This window comes from Salmo salar, chromosome 14, assembly GCF_965601325.2.
Source record: "Salmo salar chromosome 14, fSalSal1, whole genome shotgun sequence".
NCBI classification, from domain to species: Eukaryota; Metazoa; Chordata; class Actinopteri; order Salmoniformes; family Salmonidae; genus Salmo; species Salmo salar.
This window is the reverse complement of record NC_138304.1, coordinates 66,136,199-66,163,138: the sequence shown is the minus strand read 5'-3', so window position 1 is coordinate 66,163,138 and position 26,940 is coordinate 66,136,199. Positions and strand designations below refer to the sequence as shown.

Here is a 26,940-nt window from a genome sequence, read left to right as displayed (position 1 = left end):
GGTTTTACAGGCGGCTGCCCCGTTATTTACCATGGTTTTACAGGCGGCTGCCCCGTTATTTACCATGGTTTTACAGGCGGCTGCCCCGTTATTTACCATGGTTTTACAGGCGGCTGCCCCGTTATTTACCATGGTTTTACAGGCGGCTGCCCCGTTATTTACCATGGTTTTACAGGCGGCTGCCCCGTTATTTACCATGGTTTTACAGGCGGCTGTTATAGGAGAGTGAGAGGTCAGAGACCCGCTGTTGTTATTTCTGCCCGGCAGGCGCTCAAGCTGTGCATGAAAACCTTTCCTCACTGCACAGCTGGTTACCCCGGTTGGAAACATAAGGCTCTGGTCAAAAGTAGTGCACTATATGGGAGATAGGGTGCCATTTGGTACGCAGCCATAGTGGCTAGCAGGGTGTACTGTAAATACGACCTGGCCGACGACAGTAACTAAGGGATAGGCCCTAACTCAACTCTCCTGCTCCATGAACGTCAGCTCAGCTGTCCACTGGACCAACTGACAGAAGCAGGTCAGCTAAACTCTGGAGTAACACTTGATTTATGTTACACAATGCACATGAATATAAAATGGGAGATGCATGCAAACTTGTCAATCAGTAGATACACGCTGCGTATGCGCAGACACGTTCATGCGGTTTCAAGTCACCCTTCCCCATACTCTTTCAACACAAACATTGGCCGACAATATAAACAAATGCCCTGAAACACGCTACCATGTAATTCAATCCTGTTTCTTTCTCTCTTATTTACATCCCAATCTATTGGTCTCTTACATCAGAGAAAGATGCAATGAATGACATAGACAGACATGTCTGTGCTCCGTACCGAAGACTGTAAGCTCAGCGTCCCGTTGTACACCACTCAACCTCAGCCATGGCCGACTGACTAGCTGGCTTACTGACAGGGGGCGTGTCACCGTGGGTGTCCCAAATGGCAACCTATCACCTATATAGTGCACTACTTTTGACTAGGGGCAACGTGTGCGCGTTGTTCTCCGTGGAGAAGAAGTTGACGTCCAGGGTGCGTGTCATGGAAAAGTCCTCGCCCTTGTAGGTTGGGATCTGGTCAAAAGTAGTGGACTATATAGGGATTGGGAATAGGTTACCATTTGGGACGCTGGCTATGAGTCTGTGATGTAAGGGACACTCCTGTCACAGGCCAGAACAGCAGATATTAATCCTGCGTCGGTCTGTCTGTCAGTCAGTCAGTGAGAGAGAGAGGGTAACTGCAGGAAAGACTCGGCTCAGCAGGTGGGTCAAAGACAGTCTGCGTCTCAAATGGCTCCCTATTCCCTACGGGTCTTGGTCAAAAGTAGTGCATTAGATAGGGAATAGGGTGCCATTTGGAACACAGCCTCACCAACCTGCTGCAGCATTACAGTGAAGCAGAGACAGGGCTGGGCATCGCAGACACACGCAGGGGACAAGAAGGTCACAGGGAGACAGAGTGGCCAGTGCCACTGTTACATATTTGGATTTCACCCGTTTGCATTATGATGCAACGGTGACAATATGGAGAGAGGGATATTGATTGCAGATGGAACCGTGGCTGTGCATACTAGTAAAGCATACTAGTGCATACTAGTACATTCTAGTACAGCCTATCCGCAGTCTAATTCCAGACATTTTTGAGAGATAAGTTGCGGCCCATTACCATTTATTACCTCATTATTACAATATTGCCTCTGAGCAAGTCTACCTTAAAAACACTTTTTATTAAAATAAAAACGTATTCTTTACCACAATCCCCACCTGCAGCAATGCATACTAAAATGTACTCACAGTTGAGGTGTCCTCTATCAGAGTTTTAGGCTGTCCGGTCTCATGGCAATTCTACAGTCCAGAGGGCCTGAAACTCCTCTGTTCGTCTGTCTGTATTGCACTGTGAGTTCAGTTACACTGACATTGTATCAGGGCTGCAGAGGGCACTTTCCCTCATGTTTCTCTCAGATATTGTCTAATTCCTTTTGGCTCTTAGTGGGTCATTGTGAATCCTGTTGGATTCAGGCTTCTCTGAATCCCTAGACTCACTTCCGGTTGGGATTTCTCTACATTTTCATTTGTATTATTATTGGGGGGGTTTTTTTGCATTTAGCAGACACTTTTATCCAGAGAGACTTACAGGAGAAATTAGAGTTAAGTGCCTTGCTCAAGGTCACAGACATATTTTTTCACCTAGTTGGCTCGGGATTCGAACCAGCAACCTTTCGGTTATTGGCCCAGTGCTCTTAACCGCTAGGCTACCTGCTGCCCATGATCTCTCTAGATGGCCTCCCCTGACATCTCCATACTTACATGTTAGTCTTTTCTAACAAACATAGGCCTAACATTTTCAGCAGGTCAAAAAGACCACATCTAGAAGCTTAAAGGGTTCTCCGGCTGTTCCCATAGGAGAACTCTGAAGAACCCTTTTTGGTTGCAGATAGAACCCTTTCTACAGATGGATACCTGGAACCAAAAACGGTTCTCGTATGGGGACAACCGAAGAACCCTTTCATTTCTAAGAGTGTAATTTTAATAATATCCCTAAAACTCACAACGATCCAATCAAGCCTAAGCAAAATGGAGTAAACTGTCTTGCACGAGGATCGAGTAACTCAAGACTTTAGTGAGGAAGGATCACCTTGCGATGACATAAGTGAGGGATTAGCGATGCGGGGTTAGACTGAGATGTACTGAGCTGTATGGAGGTACTGGTACTGGAATGGTAGTGTGCTGGGCAATGCTCTCCACGTGGGTATCTTTGAATGACACGTCCTCGGGCCAGTAGCTCTGTTGAATGAGAACGCTTATTTCGGCTGCTAACTGAGGAGAAGAAGTAGAGAAAAAAAATAGAGAGGGCGGGAGGAGAGGAGGGATAGAGAAATTGAGAGGGGAGAGAGGGAGGGTGGGAGGAGAGGAGGGATAGAGAGATAGAGAGGGGAGAGAGGGCGGGAAGAGAGACAGAAATAGAAGGAGGACGGGAGGAGAGGAGCGAGAGGGAGGAATATTTCCAGGCCTGCAAATTGTAAATGGGATTTATTAACCCTGGGCACCACATCCATTTCGGGCCCTGCATTCTCAACAAAACTCTGTATTTCTGTCCTTGTAGCCTATAGAGTGCACTATACTCTATTCCTGAAAATGCACACACTTTCACATACTGTAACTGTCCCTTGCTCATTGCCAGTCAATCAACCATGTGTGTCCTAGCTGAACATACACTATATATACAAAAGTATGTGGACACCCCTTCAAATTAGTGGATTCAGCTATTTCAACCACACCTGTTGCTTTCAGGTGTATAAAATCGAGCGCACAGCCATGCAATCTCCTTAGACAAACATTGGCAGAAGAGTTGCCTTAATGAAGAGCTCAGTGACTTTCAACATGGCACCGTCATAGGATGCCACCTTTCCAACAAGTCAGGTCGTCAAATTTCTGCCCTGCTAGAGCTGCCCCCGGCCAACTGTAAGTGCTGTTATTGTAAAGTGGAAACATCTAGGAGCAACAACGGCTCCTAGAAGTGGTAGGAGACACAAGCCTGCCGAACGGGACCGCCGAGTCCTGAAGCGCGTAGCACATAAAAATCTTCTGTCATCGGTTTCAACACTCACTACCGAGATCCAAACTGCCTCTGGAAGCAACGTCATCACAATAACGGTTTGTCTGGAGCTTCATGAAATGGTTTTCCATGGCCGAGCAGCCACACACAAGCCTAGATCACCATACACAATGCCAAGCGTCGGCTGGAGTGGTGTAAAGCTCGCTGCCATTGGACTCTGGAGCAGTGGAAACATGTTCTCTGGAGTGATGAATCACGCTTCACCATCTGGCAGCCAATGGATGAATCTGGGTTTGGTGGATGACAGGAGAACGCTACAGTATCTGCCCCAATGCATAGTGCCAACTGTAAAGTTTGGTGGAGGAGGAATAATGGTCTGGGGCTGTTTTTCATGGTTCAGGCTAGACCCCTTAGTTCCAGTGAAGGGAAATCTTAACGCTACAGCATACAATGACATTCTAGACGATTCTGTGCTTCCAACTTTGTGGCAACAGTTTGTGGAAGGACCTTTTCTGTTTCAGCATGACAATGCCCCTGTGCACAAAGCGAGGTCCATACAGAAATGGTTTGTCGAGATCGGTGTGGAAGAACTTGACTGGCCTGCACAGAGCCCCGACCTCATTTTTGGCTGAATGGCAGCAAGTCCACCAGATCCCATATCAGATATTCTATGCACAGAGCTTGTTAGTGTAAGAGTCATTGAATGAATCATCCTAAAGGGAGTGCTAAAAGTATCAGCCGATATCTAAAGACGAAGAGTGTTTCCCACTTCCCATGCAGAGCATAAGTCCTTCTTTGCCTGCAATCCACTCCCACAGTTGTGATGGAATTGACCTGTCCGTTCCAATGTGTCACTAACTCAATCACCCGCTCTCTGCTCTCTCTTCTTTAAAGCCTTGTTACGGCCTTCTAAGTCCAGTGATTACTATCATTACAGGTGTTACTCAACGCACACCTAATCCCTCTACCCTGGGGGCAAGGACTGTGGGGGGTGGAGGGTGACGGTGGCAGAAATGGGCATCTATAGGCTAATCTTGATGAGGGGCGTGGGCTTTGGGACAGAGGCTGTGAGTGCAGATGTGGAATATTCCCGTTAGGTTGGAGGAGGATTCCCAAGAATACCCCAGTGTCAAGTTGTGCCAAAACAGTGGAGTGAATGAGAGGATCAAGTAAGCAGGGATGGCCTGGAATAGAGAGCAATCTGGATTAGTCAGGGATCTTTTCTCTCCCTCTCTCTCTACTGCTGGACACCTCTGACGGCAAACGTTAAAGGTCCGATAGGAAAGTCAGAGACACTGACCTGTTCTTATTGCACTGTGATTAGTGGTCCTCTGTAGCTCAGTCGCTAGAGCATGGCGCTTGCAACGCCAGGATAGTGGGTTTGATTTACCGGGATCACCCGCACGTAAAATGTACACACACATGACCTTCAGTCGTTTTGGATAACGGCGTCTGCTAATTGGCATATATTATACATTCTATTATTAAGCAAGCTTCAAACGGTTTCATCGACTAAACAATTATATTGTGCGATATAAGTAGATATCGAGATATGAACTACCTTGTGCAGAACAATCAGAGGAATTACTGAGACTTTGGGATAGGGTTCAATAGCTTTCCCTGCACTATAGCATTATATCTGTGATGTCAACAGTGCAAAGGCAGGCTGAGAGTCATTGTACTTCACTTTCATGAGATGGAATGTCTAGCATACCTTCACATACAATTCATTCCTTTAAATAAGCATATCTAGTATTGCTCCAGAAGTAATAACTTAATTACCATTCTCTCTTTAGTAGTCTAATTAGTGCATTACATCGGAGCTCTGTAATATACAGTTAATTATAAACTGGGTGGTTTGAGCCCTGAATGCTGATTAGCTGAAAGCCAATACAACAGGTATGACAAAAAATTACTTGTTTACTGTTCTAATTACGTTGGTAACCAGTTTATAATAGCAATAAGGCACCTCTGGGGTTTGTGGTATATGGCCAATATACCACACCTTCTCGGGCCTTATTGCTTAATTATAAAATGGGTTGTTTGAGCCCTGAATGCTGATTGGCTGACAGCCATGGTATATCAGACTGTATACCACGGGCATGACTAAATATTTATTTGTACTGTTCTAATTACGTTGGTAGCCAGTTTATAATAGCAATAATTCACCTCGGGGGTTTGTGGGATATGGCCAATATACCACGGCTAAGGGCTGTGTCCAGGCACGCCACGTTGCGTCGTCTGTAAGAACAGCCCTTAGCCGTGGTATATCGGCCATATACCACACTCCCTCTGGCCTTATTGCTTAAGTGGAATGGCCGTTTACCTAATTAAGACCGTCACTAAAACTGTAGAGGAACAACAGAACAGTAATTTGATAATGACATATTCAATTATTGTTTTTTTTGCCAAACCTTTTGCAGGACACAACCTACAGAGACTAGGTCCTTTGTTCACGGCTTTGAAAATGAAATGCACATCATCATCGTCTCTTTGAACACACAAACAGAGCATCAAACACACTTCTTTTCCCCCCTCAACAGCCTTTGAATCTTTGGAAGGTGGTACAGTAGGCTTATATTGACATTATCTACTGGGATAGCGTGTGTGTGTATATACATATGCATGCGTGTGTGTGTGCGTGTGTACGTGTCTCCCTCTCTCAATCTCTCTCTCGTGGTAATGAGTAAGCATACGCAGAAACTGCTGCACCTCGGAGGTGCCTAATGAGGCATGAATATATATTACAGACTCCTGGGGAATGGGAGGGAGGTGTTTGCACTTATTATGACAGAGCCTGTGGGTTACCATAACGATGCCGTGGCACGTGGTAGTGTTCATCCCACTGGTCAAAAGTAGTGCAATATAAAAGGTGCCATTTTGGATCTACTCTGGGTAGGCTCTACATTGCACACATGCAGGGCTTAAGTAGGTTTATAAACCTGGGCTCCCTACTGTGCCAATGGTACAATGGTGTGTTTAATGATCATTAGTATTTACTTTATATGCGGTATGTAGGAAAGACGTCAACAGCACATATCATGTATCCTATAGATGGGTTCAGGTTGTTGGGAATTGAGATAGAAAAAAATTCACGCAGTACAAAAACATGCATTAAATAATGCAGTTTGAGTAAAAAAAATTCACAGTGTAATTATTTTGTTATGAACATGAATCTAAAGACATGCATGTTTGCAGTACAATAAGAATTGTGTTTTTCATGTATTGTTGTAGGATTTGATTTAATAGATTCCATGTTCAACAGTTTTGGGTTACATATTTCTGTTTCCTATTTGTTTGGAAATCAGCGGTGCAGAGTCTGGCTCTTTTCGCTTTCTCAAGATGTTATTGAGATAGAGTGCCAAATATCATCTAAACACCGGAAAATATTGATTCAAATAGTGCTTGATTATAATTAATTGTGTGGCCCTTCCAAATGGAAACAGATTTTCCAGAGTGAAATATTTGAGTGGAGATGTCACTACTAAACACAGTTTGGAGCATCTGCTGCTGCAATCTGAACTGAGGTCTTTCCATATGAGTGGTTTGCTCTCCTTATGAGTTGAATGACCAGCGTAGGCAATACGTTGATATTTTTAATAGGGTTTAAGTGTTGTGCGTAAGGTGCAATTACCACACAACGTTGGGTTTAAAAAGCAATCATGTGTACGCGCGCACACTGACATACACAAACATACACAATACACACACAGGGAATTAATTTGGGGATAAGAGTAGAAAGGGAAAACTATTATTACTGTTCTGCCTCAGTGTGTTGTGTTGACAGCCTGTGGCTGAGACTATGTGTAACTAATGGGGTTTAATACAAGCAGGCTGGCCAGGACGCGGACACATTAAACTCCTATTCAAAAATGAGAACGAGGAAAAGGGGAAATCAAAAAAGGAATGTAACGGTGCAAGTTTGAATGATGATCGTAGCCGTCACGGGCTCCATAAACAGGCCCCTTTACGAAGCGAAATAAGCAGCCAACGAGCCAAATGTGGGGTTAGTTAAACATACGGCCCATTTATGTTCCCGCAAAGGCAATTTGTCATGCTGAATATCACCTTTTTTATATGCGAAGAATAAAGCGCTCCTCCCGTCCATCCCACTATCATTGCACGTTTTTTTACTAAAAAGCCACAACGCGATAATGGGTCTGTCTCCCCAACTTGACTTTGTGAACATATTGTTCAACATATTTTCAAAGAAGAGGGCTGGGCAGTATGGCTGGGCAGTACAAGAATTGCACCCCGAGGCCAAAACAAAGTAACTTGTGTCACCAAGATTCGGTACGTCGGTAATTTCGAACAAATATTCTGCACAAGTCTCACTTAAACCTTTCATGTGCTAGCTGAGCTTATCACAATTCATGAGAGCTCACCGAACAAGCCCAACATTATACAGAACCATACAAGCACACACATGTATTGTGTGCACAGACGCAGGTGCAGTTGCACACACAGATACCCAAACACACCTCAACACCCACCGACGCCAAAGTATAAAAATACCATTCAGTGGAAACTTTAACCCCCTCCCTGTACCATTTGAGAAACGACTATAGCTAAAACGCAGTGAGGGGAAGTGGGGAACAGGTGGCACCCCTGGATCTCCTGGATCTAGCCCCTCAGGTTAGACGGACAGAGGGGGACTAGGAGCGAGCCGTGATCCCATCAAAGGAGGAACGTGTCACCAACGCCATGTCTTACCATTGAGCCACACACTCCAGTGAGCACTGATCCCGTTAACTGGCTCTCAGAGGCCAGGGCTCCTAAGGCGAGCTGACAGCAGGGCTATTTTAGGGTAAAAATCACTGATTTGGACAAGAGTCTGAGATGGCAGGGCCCTTGCTATCGCTCTCCATTCGAGCGAATGAAAAAACTAAAAGGAGACCACTTTGCCACTTTGCGGCAGAGAGCAACCCCTTGCTCCACGATGCTTTGAGAAACAGATGAGGGATAAATGTGTTGTGACAGAAGCTAATAGAGTTTTCCAGAGCTGAGTGTGTGTGTGTGTGTGTGTATCTGTATGTATGTACAGTATGTATGTATGTGTGTGTGTGTGTGTTGAGGGGAGGATGCAGAATATTGACTTGGGATACACACACACACAATGGATGAATTACTCACATCTTTGAGCTAAACACATGTATCTCAATAGGATTGTGCCTACAGTTCCAACAATTCAATGGCTCATAATAACGGGGCAATCCATTCAACTGCATCCACTGGAGATACCAAATAGAGCAAAGGCGCTGCAGGTCCTTGAATTGATTTTGACGTTGAATCAACATGGAAAACTGATTGAATTTGCAAAAAGGACATTGTCTTTTTTTCACCCAACTTTTGACCTAAAATCGAATGACATGGTGAATTTCTTTGTTGATTTCACGTTGAATTCACATTAGTTGACAACTCAACCAAATGTAAACCAAAACTAGACGTTGAATTGATGTCTGTGCACAGTGGGCTGTGTCTTTCCTGATAGAGCTCGATAGATAGAGGCCCTTCGACTTTATGTGATATGAGTTACAGCCTTTCATTTTATTACTGTAGTTAAGTGGTGTACATACTAAACTGTGCTTCCTCCTCAAGAGGAGAGACTCATTAAATGATGGTCAATTATCATGAGGTAATTAAGAGTCTGAAACACAGAGTATAAATCCACCTCACATTGCTCAACTAAGCTCAATTCTAACATAAGACACTTCGTCATAGCACAATCCAAGTAAAAACAATCAGTTACATTTTGTAAGGGGTTTTGATTGATTAACCAGTGCTTCTGGATCCTGGTGGAGGATCGAGACTGGTGGGAAAGGCTGGTGGGATCGGTGGCATGCAGGGATGCTGTTAAAGCTTCAAAAGCATGTGTGGGAGGAGAAATAACACAAGGTAATTACCATGGCATAGCAAATCAAATCAAAAATCTAATCAAATTGTATTTGTGAAAAGCTTACTTACAAGCCTTTAACCAACAACGCAGTTTTAAGAAAATAACAACAAAAAAGTAGGAGATAAAAGTAACAAATCATTAAAGCGCAGCAGTAAAATAACAATAGCAAGGCTTTATACAGGGAGTACCTGTACAGAGTCAATGTGCGAGGGCACCAGTGTCGAGGTAATTGAGGCAGAGAGTTAATCTGCGCTGTTGTGGGGACGGGTGCTCGGTAGGAGGGTTTGTTCAGTGTCAGTCTGCATTTCGCTCAAACGTCCACATTCCAACATAAACCAGAACGACGTGGGACGGAGGGAGGAAATATTTTCCTTCAGTATTTGGGGAATGGGTAATATATAAACAAATAATGAAGTCGAGGTGGCAAAAAAAAGTACATTTCATGGAAATGATTTAGGGGGAAAGTGTGAGGAAAACCATATCTGCTTTTCATGAATATTAGGCTGTGTTAAGACAGGCAGTCCAATTCTGATACTTTTCCTCACAAATTGGTCAGTTCAGCTCCGGAAAAGAACTGATGTGATTGGTCAAAATACCAATTAGTGGAAAAAAGATCATAATTGGGCTACCTGTCCAAACACAGCCTTAGTTATTGTTTCCGAACCATGATCACAATTAAACAACGCGGTAATAATGACTGCGTCCCAATTGACACCCAATTCTCTATTTAGTGCACTACTTTTGACCAGGGCCAAATGTCAAAACGAGCAACGCAGTAATAGTGTCAAATGCAGTCAATGAAGCCACAAAAAAAGGGAAGTACGTGCCTCCGAGAGTTGAAGGTACAGAACAGACACCTTCTGTCATGAAGAGCACACAACGTTCTGCAGTTTCTCTCCGTTCCAGGAAGAGCGGTTCAAAAGACCTCCAGACTTCAGAGTGAATAGTGATAACAATTGGTGTGCTATTATCATAGAATACTTAGCCAGGAGCTTTAACGACAGCAACCTGTGTTAAACACTATCACTGGTTTAGCTGGGGATTTATCTAGCTTAACCATACAGCAAGGTGAGAGACCATCTGTTCTTCTGGCGCTTTAGGTCGGCTGAATGGAAGAAAAAAAAAAATCTGGGAATCCATAGACCCAAGGCATTACGGGTAGATTGAAAGCATCTGGCCAACAAATTACAAAATAAATCACCAACCAATTCACCCTCATCTGTAATAGTTTTATATTAAAGCAATGAGATTAAAGCAAAGAGTCCCATTTAATCAAAACCTATTCTATCTGGCTAAAATCAAATAAATCTCATCTGCTAAACATTCATTTTGCTTACGCTACGGCTTTTGTTCATTTTCAAACACACCCCGTTTACGTGGTGAGCGGTTTAATATAATTTGTAACCTCGCTTTCTGAATTAGCATGTATGTCATCTTCGTAATCAAATACACCAGACATAATTGCCGGTATAACAATTCCACTCCGTGTTTAAAAGCTTCCTCCCAAATGAGTCATCCTTAATGAAAACAGACCGCAAATTACCAATGTTCTGAATTATCACTCTCCATTATATGCTTATGAGAACAAACAAAAAACTTTTCTGAGAGAACAGAAATATACACACACCAAAATGGAGAAAAATTATAAAAATTGCAGAATCAGCTCAACTCCTACGTGTGGTTTAAGATTTGTGCTTACTAGGGGACATTCTGCCTTCCAGTGCCGTTAGTGAGTTGAAAAGGTCATTAGACTGTTATGACACCAATTATAGCAAAATTCCAAATAACCAAATACTCTAGCTTAGCAGAGCATGGTGGCCAGCTAGCTTAGTATTCTGTGCGAGTTCAACAAAGACTGTATGCTGTAATGACACAAAACATAAAGTCCAGAAGAACACAGTGAAGGACTCATAGTGCTGTTATTTTCCAGTTTTTAAACAAGTAACTGACCGACATTGGTTCAATTATTTCATTTTTTTCCCCTGCGAGTGCAATGTGGTTTATCTAGATATAAATCAGATCAAGCCCGAACTGAGCGATGTAGTAGGGAGTTGTAGTTTCCAACAGGCCAACATTACACATAATTTAGCGCAGAAAACGTAGTAATTAACTACAATGACCATTATCCACTGCGTGCCTACTTGTCCGTTCTCAGACAGAGAGAAGAGACAGAAGGATGCGCGATCAAATCAAATCAAATTATATTTGTCACATGTGCCGAATACAACAGGTGTAGACCTTAGAGTGAAATGATTACTTGCAAGCCCCTTAAACCAACAATGAAGTTAAGAAAAATAAGTGTTAAGTAAAAAATAGATAAAAAAAATGTAAATAACAAATAGTTATAAGAGCAGCAGGAAAATAACAGTAGCGAGGCTACATACACTACTGGTCAACAGTTTTGTGTCCGTCATTACTTTAAGACATGAAAGTCAATCAATAAGGATCATTTCAAATACTTTGAACGTTTCCTCAAGTGCAGTCGCAAAAACCATCAAGTGCTATGATGAAACTGGCTCTCATGAGGACCGCCACAGGAATGGAAGACCCAGAGTTAGCTCTGCTGCAGAGGATAAGTTCATTAGAGTTAACAACCTCAGAAATTGCAGCCCAAATAAATGCTTCACAGGCTTCAAGTAACAGACACATATCAACATCAACTGTTCAGAGGAGACTGTGTGAATCAGGCCTTCATGCTGCAAAGAAACCACTACTAAAGGACGCCAATAAGAAGAAGAGATTTGCTTTGGCCAAGAGACATGAGCAATGGACATTAGACCGGTGGAAATGTGTCCTTTGGTCTGTAGTCCAAACTGGAGATTTTTGGTTCCAACCGCCGTGTCTTTGTCAGACACCGTGTGTGGGTGGACGGATGATCTCCGCATGTGTATTTTCCACCGTAAAGCATGGAGGAGGTGGTGTTATTGTGTGGGGGTGCTTTGCTGGTGACACTGTCTTTGATTTATTTAGAATTCAAGGCACACTTAACCAGCATGGCTACCACAGCATTATGCCATCCCATCTGGTTTGTGCTTAGAGGGACTATCATTTGTTTTACAAAAGGACAATGAACCAACACACCTTCAGGCTGTGTAAGGGCTATTTTACCAAGAAGCAGTGTGATGGAGTACTACATCAGATGACCTGGCCTCCACAATCCCCCGACCTCAACCAAATTGAGATGGTTTGGGATGAGTCGGACCACAGAGTGAAGGAAAATCAGCCAACAAATGCTCAGCATAGGTGGGATCTCCTTCAAGACTGTTGGAAAAGCATTCTAGGTGAAGCTTGTTGGGAGAGTGTGCAAAGCTGTCATCAAGGCAAAGGGTGGCTATTGTGTCCAATATATTTTGATTTGTTTAATACTTTTTTGGTTACTACATAAATCCATGTGGTATTTTATTCTACAATGTAGAAAATAGTAAAAATATTTTAAAATATTTGAATGAGTAGGATGTTTTTGAACTTTTGACCAGTAGTGTACAAGGGGTACTGGTACAGAGGCAATGTGTGGGGGCACAGGTTAGTTGAGGTAATTGAGTTAATATGTACATCTAGGTAGTTAAAGTGACTATGCATAGATAATAACCAGAGAGTAGCAGCAGCGTAAAAGAGGGGGTGAGGTGGGGGGGGGGGGGACAATGCAAATAGTCTTGGTAGCCATTTGATTAGCTGTTCAGGAGTCTTATGGCTTGGGGGTAGAAGCTGTTAAGAAGCCTTTTGGACTTAGACTTGGCGCTCCGGTACCGCTTGCCGTGTGGTAGCAGAGAGAACAGTCTATGACTAGGGTGCCTGGCGTCTCTGACAATTTTTGGGGCTTTCCTCTGATACCATCTAGTATCGAGGTCCTGGATGGCAGGACGCTTGGCCCCAGTGATGTACTGGGCCGTACGCACTACCCTCTGTAGTGCCTTGTGGTCGGAGGCAGAGCAGTTGCCATACCAGACAGTGTTGCAACCAGTCAGGATACTCTCGATGGTGCAGCTGTAGAACGTTTTGAGGATCTGAGGTCCCATGCCAAATCTTTTCAGTCTCCTGAGGGGGAATACTCGGCCTTGTCTTAGGACGGTAAGTTGGTGGTTGGAGACATCCCTCTAGTGGTGTGGGGGCTGTGCTTTGGCAAAGTGGGTGGGGTTATATCCTGCCTGTTTGGCCCTGTCCGGGGGTATCATCGGATGGGGCCACAGTGTCTTCTGATCCCTCCTGTCTCAGCCTCCAGTATTTATGCTGCAGTAGTTTATGTGTCGGGGGGCTAGGGTCAGTCTGTTACATCTGGAGTATTTCTCTTGTCTTATCCGGTGTCCTGTGTGTATTTAAATATGCTCTCTCTAATTCTCTCTTTCTCTCTCCGGAGGACCTGAGCCCTAGGACCATGCCTCAGGACTACCTGGTATGATGACTCCTTGCTGTCCCCAGTCCACCTGGCCGTGCTGCTGCTCCAGTTTCAACTGTTCTGCCTGCGGCTATGGAACCCTGACCTGTTCACCGGACGTGCTTGTTGCACCCTCGACAACTACTATGATTATTATTATTTGACCATGCTGGTCATTTATGAACATTTTAACATTTTAACATCTTGACCATGTTCTGTTATAATATCCACCCTGCACAGCCAGAAGAGGACTGGCCACCCCTCATAGCCTGGTTCCTCTCTAGGTTTCTTCCTGGGTTTTTGGCCTTTCTAGGGAGTTTTTCCTAGGGAGTTTTTCCTAGCCACCGTGCTTCTTTCACATGCTTTGCTTGCTGTTTGGGGTTTTAGGCTGGGTTTCTGTACAGCACTTTGAGAATATCAGCTGATGTACGAAGGGCTATATAAAAATAAATTTGATTTGATTTGATTGATTTGAAATTTGAATAGGCTTTGTCGTGCCCTCTTCACGACTATCTTGGTGTGTTTGGACCATGATAGTTTGTTGGTGATGTGGACACCAAGGAACTTGAAGCTCTCAACCTGCTCCATTACAGCCCCGTCAATGAGAATGGGGGCTTGCTCGGTCCTCCTTTTCCTGTAGTCCACAATCATCTCCTTTGTCTTGATCATGTTGAGGGAGAGGTTTATCCTGGCACCATACGGCCAGGTCTCTGACTTCTCATTCTTGTTGGTGATCAGACCTACCACTGTTGTGTCGTCGGCAAACTTAATGATGATGTTAAATTCATGCCTGACCATGCCGTCATGGGTGAACAGGGAGTATTGGAGGGGACTGAGCACGCACCCCTGAGGGGCCCCAGTGTTGCAGATAAGTGTGGCAGATGTGTTGTTACCTACCCTCACCACCTGTGGGAGGCTTGTCAGGAAGTCCAGGATCCAGTTGCAGAGGGAGGTGTTTAGTCCCAGGGTCCTTAGCTTGGTGATGAGCTTTGAGGGCATTAAGGTGTTGAACGCTGAGCTGTAGTCAATGAATCGCATTCTCACATAGGTGTTCCTTTTGTCCAGGTGGGAATAGACAGTGTGGAGTCCAATAGAGATTCCATCATCTGTGGATCTGTTGGGGCGGTATGCAAGTTGGAGTGGGTCTATGATTTCTGGAATACTGGTGTTGATGTGAGCCATGACCAGCCTTTCAAAGCACTTCATGGCTACAGACGTGAGTGCTATGGGTCGGTAGTCATTTAGGCAGGTTACCTTAGTGTTCTTGGGCACAGGGACTATGGTGGTCTGCTTGAAACATGTTGGTATTACAGACTCGGTCAGGGACAGTTTGAAAATGTCAGTGAAGACACTTGCCAGTTGGTCAGAGCATGCTCGGAGTACACGTCAACGTAATCCATCTGGCCCCGCGGCCTTGTGAATGTTGACCTGTTTAAAGGTTTTACTCACATCGGCTAAGGAGAGCATGATCACACAGTCGTCCGGAACAGCTGAGCTCTCATGCATGCTTCAGTGTTGCTTGCCTCGAAGCGAGCATAGAAGTAATTTAGCTTGTCATTGGGCAGCTTGTGGCTGTGCTTCCCTTTGTAGTCTGTAATAGTTTGCAAGCCCTGCCACATCCGACGAGCGTCGGAGCTGGTGTAGTACGATTCAATTTTAGTCCTGTACTAACGCTTTGCCTGTTTGATGGTTCATCTGAGGGGATAGCGGGATTTCTTATAACCGTCCGGGTTAGAGTCCCGCTCCTTGAAAGCGGCAGCTCTACTCTTTAGCTCAGTGCGGATGTTGCCTGTAATCCAAGGCTACTGGTTGGGGTGTGTACGTACGGTCACTGTGGGGATGACGTCATCGATGCACTTATTGATGAAGCCAGTGACTGATGTGGTGTACTCCTCAATGCCATCGGAAGAAACCTAGCAAAACAGTCCTGTAGCTTAGCATCTGTGTCATCTGACCACTTCTTTATTGACCAAGTCACGGGTGCTTCCTGCTTTAGTTTTTGCTTGTAAGCAGGAATCAAGAGGATAGAATTATGGTCAGATTTGCCAAATGGAAGGCGAGGGAGAGCTTTGTACGAGTCTCTGTGTGTGGAGTAAAGGTGGTCTAGAGTTTTTTTCCCTGTGGTTGCACATTTAACATGCTGATAGGTAAAACGGATTTAAGTTTCCATGTATTAAAGTCCCTGGCCACTTGGAGTGCCACCTCTGGATGAGAGTTTTCCTGTTTGCTTATGACCTTATACAGCTCATTGAGTGCGGACTTAGCGCCAGCATCGGTTTGTGGTGGTAAATAGACAGCCATAAAAAATATAGATGAAAACTCTCTTTGTAAATAGTGTGGTCAACAGCTTATCATGAGATACTCTACCTCGGGCGAGCAAAACCTCGAGACTTCCTTAATATTACATTTAGTGCTCCAGCAGTTGTTTACAAATATACACAGACCGCCACCCCTTGTCTTACCGGAGGCAACTGTTCTATCTTGCTGATGCAGCATAAAGCCCGCCAGCTGTATTTTATCCATGTTGTTGTTCAGCCACAACTCTGTGAAACATAAGATGCAGTTTTTAATGTCCCGTTGGTAGGATATTCGTGATCGTAGCTCGTCTATTTTGTTATCCAATGATTGTACGTTGGCTAATAGGACTGATGGGCAGATTACCCACTCGCCGTCGGATCCTTACAAGGCACCCCGAGCTACGTCTCAGATATCTCGGTCTCTTTCTCCTGCGAATGATGGGGATGAGGGCCTTGTCGGGTGTCGAGAGGGATATAGAGTAGTTGCTTTGTGATCTACCTGAAAATACATGATCTAAGATTGATAGTTGGTATTCAGCAGTCCTAAAAGTATGCCTTTTTTAATTTGAAGAACTACTAAAATTGTGATTTTGTCAAACACCATAGGCAGAAGCTGATCACTTGGAATGAAATAATAAAGACATCTAATAGGCCTAAAACTAATGTAATATACACAACTGAAATATTTTAAAGTAATGTGAATAAATTATGACTAAAAAGTGATCAGCAGTAATGGGCAGTCACTACCATCATGGGACTTTAATTCATTGTTTTATTCTGTGTTGTTACAGCATTCAACCCACATAATGCATAGTGCATTTAATGTCTTAAATAAATTATCGAAACCGAAATCCGTGATTCTTTTTTTCCAAATCAAAACAAAACTGAACCAACCTCAAAAAGCAACAATCACTCAGCGTGATCTGATTTTATTTCTACACCTTGTATTTCCCTGTCACAGCTGTACATCTAAAGCAGTGGTCACCAATACTTCCTGAGTCAAGATCACTATCGCACTCAAAAAGCAAACCGAGATCTACATACACTCTTAGAGAAAAAAATGTGCTATCTAGAACCTTTAAGGGTTCTTCGGCTGTCCCCAAAGGAGAACCCTTTGAATAATCCTTTTTGGTTCCTTTCTACAGAGGGTTCTACATGGAACCAAAAAGGGTTCTACCTGGAACCAAAAAGGGTTCTCCTATGGGGACAGCTGAAGAAGCTTTAAGGACACTTTTTTCTAAGAGTGTACCGCTCAGATTTTTGGATATTTTTTTGTCATGTTTAAAAAACAAACTAATAAAACAGTTCTGTTGGAATGAGGCATAATAGTTTTATCACAGCATATTTGCTATATGCCTGGCCTGCCAATATTGTTCTTCTCAGACCATATTATATTTCAAAACTTTGATAACAAAATAGATCAGTTGGTGTAGCAGTTGTCTTGAACGCACTGAAATCTAAGATTTTGTTGTTTTGAACACGGCGTTAATCTCAGCGGAGGGAGGGAGAGAGCAGCAGGGGGTCTGCCTCGTTTCTTTCCTCCGGTGAGACTGACCAGAGAGAGGGGACACCATCTTCCACCTGATGGTGAAACTGGACTCGCACCACATCTGACTCAGGAACAACATGAATTTGTTCCTATGACCAGAGAAAGTGAAATACTCCCTTGATATTAAAATACACACGACGAGTTACTAATAATAATAATAAAATCACAAGGCTATCGATACACTTGGCTACTCATACATCTCAGCTGCAGCGTGAGTGGAAGTAGAGAGTACCACGTTTTATGTTTTGTAATAGTGTTGAATAAGACATGAACTCACTCATAAAAACAGCAACTCTTTGCTGTATTCTTTGACAGTCTCTCTGGATATGGTTTTAAAAGATTAAATCTCACATAGGCTAGTATCAAACTTTGCTGTAGCCAGGTTCATGGAAGCTGTAGGTAGGCACGGTGATTTGAGCTATCCGATTGGCCAGCGCAGTAGGCCCACTGGTAGGCAAGTTTGTCTTTTCAGACAAATTAAATGGTTGAAAATGGAAACACTTTGCTTACCCGGTGCGCAGGTCTTCTGAATCAAGTGCACCTACCGCCAACAGCGCAACACAGAGAAAAAAAAGGAGCACAAGCCTTTATCGTTGGCTTTTCTACAGAAATGTTTGGTGATCGACTAGGAATGCCTTGGTTTGGTGATCGACCCGTTGGTGACAACTGATCTTAAACTAAGACGTAGGATCTACATTCCACATCCATGTCCAGTAGGACCCACTACAGTCTAGCAAAGACAGTATTAAACTTGTACTAAACACGGTTGTAAACAGACTGAGAGCAGAGGTATGCCATACAGCAGAGAGGCTGTTCAGAATCAGTACCAAAAGCACCGGAGTCTGTACCCAATGTCCACACTCTAGGATGAATCACTAATACACAGGAGTGTAGTCTAGATGCAAGCCCAGTTTAACGGGGAACATAACATTAGTCCACTTCCACTGATGACATCTTGATGAATAAACTCTCCAAACAAAATCGATGATACCGCTGCAGCCGGTGTGAGAGGCAGACCCCGGGGCGGCCCCAACTAAATTGCAGACAGTGGTGTCTCCACTTTATTCGACAGAAAAACACACACACACACACACTTTCTTCCTTTGTCTCCCTCACACACACACAAATGTAAGAGAGCCAGGGTAATGACACAGATACAGTACCCTTAGGGCCACCCACCGAGAGGCAAGGGGCAAGTGTTGATGCTGCTATTGTTATATAGCATCTTGGCTCTCTCAAAGCCCCCTGGACGCCTCATTACTCCAAACACAGCAGCAACACAAACAACAATGGAGAGAGAGAAGAGCCTACAATATTACAAACCATAAATGACTGAATCTATATGGAGAAGTAATCAGAGAACTGCATCTTCATCTAGTGTTTCATTTCTTCACCATGACACCAGTCTTCACATGATGTTGAACTTCAAATCAATGACTTGCCATAGCGAGACTTACTTCAGAATGTGTGTTTTTCTCTGTGTGCCGTGTTGTGTTTACTCTGGTGGTCTCCATAGGCCTGCCCTCCTATCATCCAAGGCCTACTGTCTTTCTGTGATGATTGATGGAGGAGAACTGAGGTTCCTGTCATGCCCTGACGACTGACATCTTATATATGGAGGGAGCGGGAGTGGAGGCTGCTGTCATTCTGCATGATGATGAAGACCATAGAAATTGGGGAGTGAATATGCTAAGCAGACTCACACAGTTGTCGTGTCTTGACTATCGTTAATGTGTTTGACTGTTTTTTTTATCAAATAATTACATACCACGTTCAATTATTACAAGATTAAATTAATCATATAACAACTAATTAAGTAGTAATCTGGGGCACCACAGGAAAAGTTATTTAACGAGTTACTATCTCCCGACTAAACTCACAGTCAATTCATTAATTCTTATTACCTCATATCAGTCTCATTCTGAACGTCGTTGACTTCAAATCTGCACGAACCCTAGCATAAATGACGAATCAGCGATATACAAACTGGCTTAATTATTTATTTACTAACTAACTAAATAATCACACAGAATTACATAAACACACAAACAGGATAGCTTACACATTGATTACTACACAATGCAATGAAAGGCCCTAGTGGACTAAACCGATATGATGGCTTGTTACACAAAATGGCGGATTCAAAAGAGCGGGAAAGGGAGAGACAAAGGAATTCCAGTATCGTACAGACAACTGATAACTATGCTAATAAAATGCAAATACTTTGCACATGAACGACCGCTCATTCGAAAGAATTGCGATGTACATATTTACGTGTGTATGTCTTTGCTGTCTCTCTGTTGAAAACACTCAATACATCTACGGGGAGTAATTCGACAGAAAGTCTCTGGTTGTGTAAGTCTCTGGTTGTCCACCAGAGATCACCATGTATTTTGTAGTAGCATCTTCTTGGTTTTGGAGTGTATGTGAGAACAGATCTTCCAGAGGAAATGTTCGTTAGAATGGATCTTTCAATGTACCAGCCGGGGGTTCTCGGTCGAATTTACTAGACTAAAGTACTTAAACAGCTGCAGACTAAATGTTCCTGTGTAGTCTTCTTTGAGAGAGAGAGAGAGAGTTTCAGAGTTTCTAACCATTTCAACGTGCAGCAATGCTCCACGTTTTTCTGGTCTCAGAGTCTAACCATTCGTGACATCCGGTTCAACACCGTCCGCCTGCTTGGGCTAGTCCGCCGTCCGCCTGCTTGGGCTAGTTGTAGTTTTAAACAATTCGTGACGTATTCAACTGGCGCTGCACGTAACTGGTCTATAGAGAGTTCTTCAGCAGGTCCTTTTAAACACTTGGGGAAAAAGGGCATTCCATCACGTTTGGCGTAATGTCTGTGCTCACATGGGCATGGTTACTGACTGGATAAACTTTACATGAAAAAACATTTTCTCATTTAGAAGGCCGAGATCACATTTCATCTTCTCACAAATAGTTTCATATTTAATCCTATAAGTTCCACAACATTTGGATGTAAACCTGACAACTGGGAAATATACACATTCAGAGACACGTTGACATGTTGTTATACCGTCCTTAATGAGATCCCAAAACAACACATAGGGAAACACATAGGCCCTAGACGCACAGGCTCAGTAGCTCAGTTGGTAGAGCATGGTGCTATTTTACTCACGTTAGGCTGTCAACTAAAGAGCTGCGGGTCCCGACAGAGATCATTTCGGCGTGGTCTGCATTTTTCATGCTGCAAGTGGGAGCGGGTGGTAGACGACTTTGGGATGAAAATATTTTTTTGTCGATTATTTGTAAACGGTAGTCTTACTGCTTTGTATGCGTTAGCTATCTATTGTATTAAAAGCTCCTCTTTGTCGCATTATTCACACTGCTTCAGCTTCAGTAACCTACCTGTCCTCTTCTAGATGGGCAGGTGAGATCAAATGTGCCTAGCATGTGTGTTCTCATTGAAATAGAGTAGTCTGCCCATGCGTGGGCTGAGAATCACTGGCAGTTATTTTTTACAAGAAAATGTACTTCATAAATATGATTATGCAATAGTTTACTACATTGCCTAGAAATAAATATTTATTACCCAAATTTGTCTCCATCTGAAAATCTTCTCACTCCTAAAAGGAACGCTATAAAATAGCTCAAGAGAAAACGCAAGTCTTTCCAACTCTGCTCTCTCCAAACTACGTCTGGCATATTGGCTGAGATAGCCCAGTAATACCGCTAGCTTCATATAATGGTACACATGACAATCTATGGTAATTTAACCTAGGCTAGTTCTTAGGTTATCATCATTTTGATATTGCCTACAGGGTGCAAAATTGTTGGGACCATGGCTGTTAAGTGACGGCCTGACAGTGCACGATCAAGACAGAAGTAGCTAGCTAGCCAACCAGCTTCTCCAACATTCTCCTAACAGATTTTCATACCACAAGGTAAGATTAAAAACAGTAGAATTTAAAAAGCAACTGCTAATACGTGGCTATCAAAGGTTGCTGCTTAGCTTAGCTGCCTGGCTAGCTAGCTAGCTAGCATGTTAAAAAGGGTTCTCCTATGCGGATAGCCAAATAACTCTTTTGGAACCCTTTTTAAAAAATGTAGCATTAGAGGAAGCCTTCCCTGCAAACAGAAACAGTGCATCGGAGGCAGGCTCATTATTGATCCCCCCACCACAACATAAATACACAGGCACACACAGGCGATGTGGAAGGAAGAAGGAGAAGAGAGACTTACTTTGTCGTCTTGGTGGCCAGCAGCTGGCTGGGAGTCCTTGCTGTGATTGTCAGCAGTAGGCCTGGCGCTCCCCTCTGTCTGGCCGTCCTCTGTCTCGCTCTGCTGATGGGTACCCGACTGTTGGGGGGAGGAGGTGAGGGAGGAGGGGAGAGTCTCCACTGCCATCTGTATGCCACTCTGGATGTCCATCTTCCCCTGCACTGCCATCCCATGGAGCGAGACAGAGAGAGAAGAGAGGAGGGGGAAAGAGAGAAGCAAAGAGCGAGTAAGGGAAGAGAAATAGGAAACACACATTCACAGAGCAGACGCACTAGTATACACACATTCAGTCACACACATGCAAGCGCATGTGCACATACAGTACCAGTCAAAAGTTTGGACATACCTACTCATTCAAGGGTTTTATTTTTTATTTTATTTTTATTCTACGTTGTGGTATAATAGTGAAGACATAAAAACATTGAAATAACACATATGGAATCATGTAGTAACCAAAAAAGTGTTAAACAACTCAAAATATATTTTATAGTTGAGATTCTTCAAAGTGGCCACCCTTTGCCTTGATGACAGCTTTGCACACTCTTGGCATTCTCTCAAACAGCTTCACCTGGAATGCTTTTCCAAAAGTCTTGAAGGAGTTCCCACATATGCTGTGCACATGTTGGCTGCTTTTCCTTCACTCTGCGGTCCGACTCATCCCAAACCATCTCAATTGGGTTGAGGTCGGGTGACTGTGGAGGCCAGGTCATCTGATGCAGCAGTCCATCACTCTCCTGCTTGGTCAAATAGCCCTTACACAGCCTAGAGGTGTGTTGGGTCATTGTCCTGTTGAAAAACAAATGATAGTCCCACTAAGCCCAAACCAGATGGGATGGCATATTGCTGCAGAATGCTGTGGTAGCCATGCTGGTTACATGTGCCTTGAATTCTAAATATACACTGTCACCAGCAAAGCAGCCCCACACCATCACACCACCTCCTCCATGCTTCACGGTTGGAACCACACATGCCAAGATCATCCGTTCACCTACTCTGCGTCTCTCAAAGACACGGCGGTTGGAACCAAAAATCTCAAATTTGGACTCATTAGACCAAATAGTGGTTTCTTTGCAGCAATTTGACCATGAAGGCCTGATTCACGCAGTCTCCTTGGAACAGTTGATGTTGAGATATGTCTGTTACTTAAACTCTGTGAAGCATTTATTTGGGCTGCAATTTCTGAGGCTGGTAACTCTAATGAACTTATCCACTGCAGCAGAGGTAACTCTGGGTCTTCCTTTCCTGTGGAGGTCCTCATATGAGCCAGTTTCATCATAGCACTTGAGGGTTTTTGCGACTTGAAAAAAAATCTTTCAGAGTTCCTGAAATTTTCCAGATTGACAGACCTTCATGTCTTAAAGTAATGATGGACTGTTGTTCTCTTTGCTTATTTGAGCTGTTATTGCCATAATATGGACTTGGTATTTTACCAAATATCTTCTGTATACTACCCCTACCTTGTCACAACACAACTGATTAGCTCAAACGCATTAAGGAAAGAAAAAACTGAAATTAACTTTTAACAAGGCACACTTGTTAATTGAAATGCATTCCAGGTGACTACCTCATGATGCTGGTTGAGAGAATGCCATGAGTGTGCAAAGCTCTCATCAAGGCAAAGGGTGACTATTTGAAGAATCTCAAATATAAAATATATTTTGATTTGTTTAACACTTTTTTGGTTACTACGTGATTCCATGTGTTCTTTCATAGTTTTGATGTCTTCACTATTATTCTACAATGTAGAAAATAGTAAAAATAAAGAAAAACCCTGGAATGAGTAGGTGTGTCCAGACTTGACTTGTACTGTAATATACAATTTATTAGTTACATCGCACAGTTCACAAAAATGGTTTGCTTCTACAGACAGTGAGTCACGTGCCGTGGCTTGCTATATAAAGCAGGTAGACAGATGTCGAGGCATTGTTACTGTTCGATTGAATGTTACAATTTTCAAAACGAGTGACCTAAGTGTCTTTGAGCGTGGTATGATCGTCGGTGCCAGGCACAACAGGTCCAGTATCGCAGAAACAGTCAGCCTCCTGGGCTTTTCATGCATGACAATGTCTAGGGTTTAACAAGAATAGTGTGACCGACAAAAAACTTCCAGCCAGCGGTAGTCCTGTAAGCGAAAGTAGCTTGTTGATGAGAGGTCCAAGGAGAATGGCAAGAATCATGCAAGCTAAAAGGTGGGCCACAAACAAGCAAATAATGGCACAGTACAACAGTGGTGTGCAGAACGGCATCTCGGAATGCACAACTCGTCAGTCCTTGTTACAGATGGGCTATTGCAGCAGATGACCACACCGGGTTCCACTCCTATGAGCTAAAAACAAGAAGAAGCGGCTCCAGTGGGCACACGGTCACCAACACTGGACAATTGAGGAGTGGAAAAATGTCACCTGTTCCAATGAATGCCGGTTCCTGTTGCGTCATGCTGATGCCAGTCAGGATTTGGCGTCAGCAGCATGACAACGAGCAAGCAGGCTTATGGTAGAGAAATGAACATTCAATTCTCTGGCAACAGCTATGGTGGACATTCCTGCAGTCAGCATGCCAATTGTACGCTCCCTCAACTTGAGACATCTTTGGCATTGGGTTGTGTGACAAAACTGCACATTTTAGAGTGGCCTTTTATTGTCCCCAGCACCTGTCCCCAGCACAAGGTGCATCTGTGTAATCAATCAATCAATCAAATGTATTTATAAAGCCGATGTCACAAAGTGCTATACAGAAAACCAGCCTAAAACCCCAAATAGCAAGCAATGCAGATGTAGAAGCATGGTAATGATCATACGGTTTAATCAGCTTCTTAATGTCACACCTGTCAGGTGGCAAGATTATCTTGACAAAGGAGAAATACTCACACTGCAGGGATGTAAACAAATTTGTGTACATAATTTGAGAGAAATAAGCTATTTGTGCGTGAGTAAAATGTCAGATTTTTTTATTTCAGCTCATGACACATGGGACCAGCACTTTACAAGTTGCCTTCATATTTTTGTTCAGTATAAATCAGCTCAGTTTTGATGAGTGACCAAATTGTTGGGAAAGACACCTCATGAAGGTGCTGTGAATCTTTGGCCTCTCCAAAAAGTATCATAGCATTCGCTCAGTGCACAGAAATGCATTCATACATTTCCATAAGGCCATAGAGGATATATATACAACAAAATATATAATCTCAATATCATGGAGGGCAATATACTGGACATATTGAACTGTCGTTCTATTAATAAATAATTTTGTAGATTCATCCAACTCAATAAAGTCAATCATTTTTATTTTCATTCTTCAGCACTGTAGGCCTACAGTAGGTATGTATTACAATGTAGCCCAGCGGTTCCCAATCAAGGGAATTTCCAAAATACTGAATGGGAAAAAAAGATATACCAAAAAAATATATTATAATATCGTCGTTGTATCTCACAATCATTGTAATGTGGTTAACCTTAAAATTCTAAATGAAAGTGTTTCCAATCTAAAAGATACAATTCAACCAGAGAGAACCCTAAGCTACAACATTTGTGAAAATGAGAAAAATCAGTTGACGAGTTTAGATAATTGACGTTAAAACTTAAAAAAGCAGTTTGCTTAGATTATTCCCTATAGGAAATTAGGTTAATTTTATTAAACAGCATCAATTAGACGACAAGGTACCCTATCGTGTTTCTTCTCGGGTTTATGCTCTATTCGAGGAAGGTTATTCGAGGATCTACTTGACAGCTTTAGGTCAGTCTGAGTAGACTAAAGGGTAATAACGAAAATGCACATTTAGCCTAACTCTCTTCCTACGCGTTGACACAATATCAATATGTTGTGCCTGTACCTAGACTGTACCCAGACTAGTAGCCTAGTGAGGATACAATGTTTCAACAGCTAAACGTGTTGAACGTAGCTAGCTAACGTAATAGAAACAAGTCGCTAGAACACCGAAATACCTCTGTCACCAGCGCTCCTGGTTATGTCAGTAGCTGCATATCAAATGAAGAGGAAGATACGGTAGTGTAACTTGCTTTACATCTCTGTTGCTTTGACGCAGAACACCACAACCGTCGGGGACAAAATAATACGTACAAAGTGAATTAAGTAGAGGGGAGTATAAAAAAAGTAATGTAGAAGAGGCTGCGGTGCGGTTCGCTTCGCTATTGACGACACGGCAGTGACGGCAAGGTGTCTCCACACAAACTACCGATTTAATGAGAAGGCGTGTCCTTGCGCGCTGTCACAAATCCTCCTCCGCCTTCCTAAAAAAAAAAAAGTTCCCGGTTCCCATGGAGCCGGGGTCATCAAGAGTAACTGTCAAGAGAAGAGGATGGAAGAATGGGATTCTTGCCATTGTGGTGTTACTTTTTGGTGCGTCCAATATTGTCACAAAAGTCACAGTCAAGGAATTCACAGTTCGGTCTTACAGCAACACGTACAGTATGATCTAGGCCTACTTCAGCATTGTGTTCAGATTATTATAACAGTATTGTAAACTCACCAAGACCACATTGTTGACAGCAATGGGTCTTCAAACACAAAGTTTCAACTTCTTAAAATTATTGGGTTCAAAAATTATATTTAGCTTTTTATCAATATAAATGCATGCAATCACCTTGATTAGAATGTGTGATCATTGAAAATACATGAGAGTATAACCTGTTAGCATTCTATCAAGTTATTACTTTTTTTCTGGTCTGTAATAACTGCTACCAAAATGTTTTATATTTGTGTAAGGTGCAAACTATAACCACAAGGTGGCAACACACCCTTTTATAATGGACTCATAAAGTAAAGCAACTACAAACATTCATAAAGTAATTTCCCCAATTGTAATTTGTTTTCTGCTTACAGTAAGCATTGCTAATTGCCCAGAGCTGGTCTTTTGAGAGCTGGCATGAATTAAAATAATTTAGCAATATCCGCACATGCTGTTGCAACAACATACTTTTATTATTGGTATTAAATCCATTTAATTAGCTGGGAAAAGTACTTGCTTTGCATGGAGACGACCGAGAGAGGAGAAAGATCTCCAAGGAGGGAAG

General features: G+C 43.1%; 1 protein-coding gene across 1 annotated transcript in view; it reads right to left on the bottom strand.

The window, feature by feature from the left end:
* The window catches only part of LOC106570076 (RNA-binding motif, single-stranded-interacting protein 3), a 357,318-nt gene extending 331,259 nt beyond the window's left edge, over nt 1-26,059 (bottom strand). Inside the window, exons 1-2 of the mRNA XM_082961094.1 lie at nt 25,852-26,059; nt 21,872-22,071 (exon numbers count right to left, since the gene is read on the bottom strand). Of these exons, the coding sequence (XP_082817220.1) occupies nt 21,872-22,060 (189 nt within the window). The 5' untranslated portion in view covers nt 22,061-22,071; nt 25,852-26,059. The remainder of the gene's footprint in view (nt 1-21,871; nt 22,072-25,851) is intronic.
* Nucleotides 26,060-26,940: the final 881 nt, after the last annotated feature.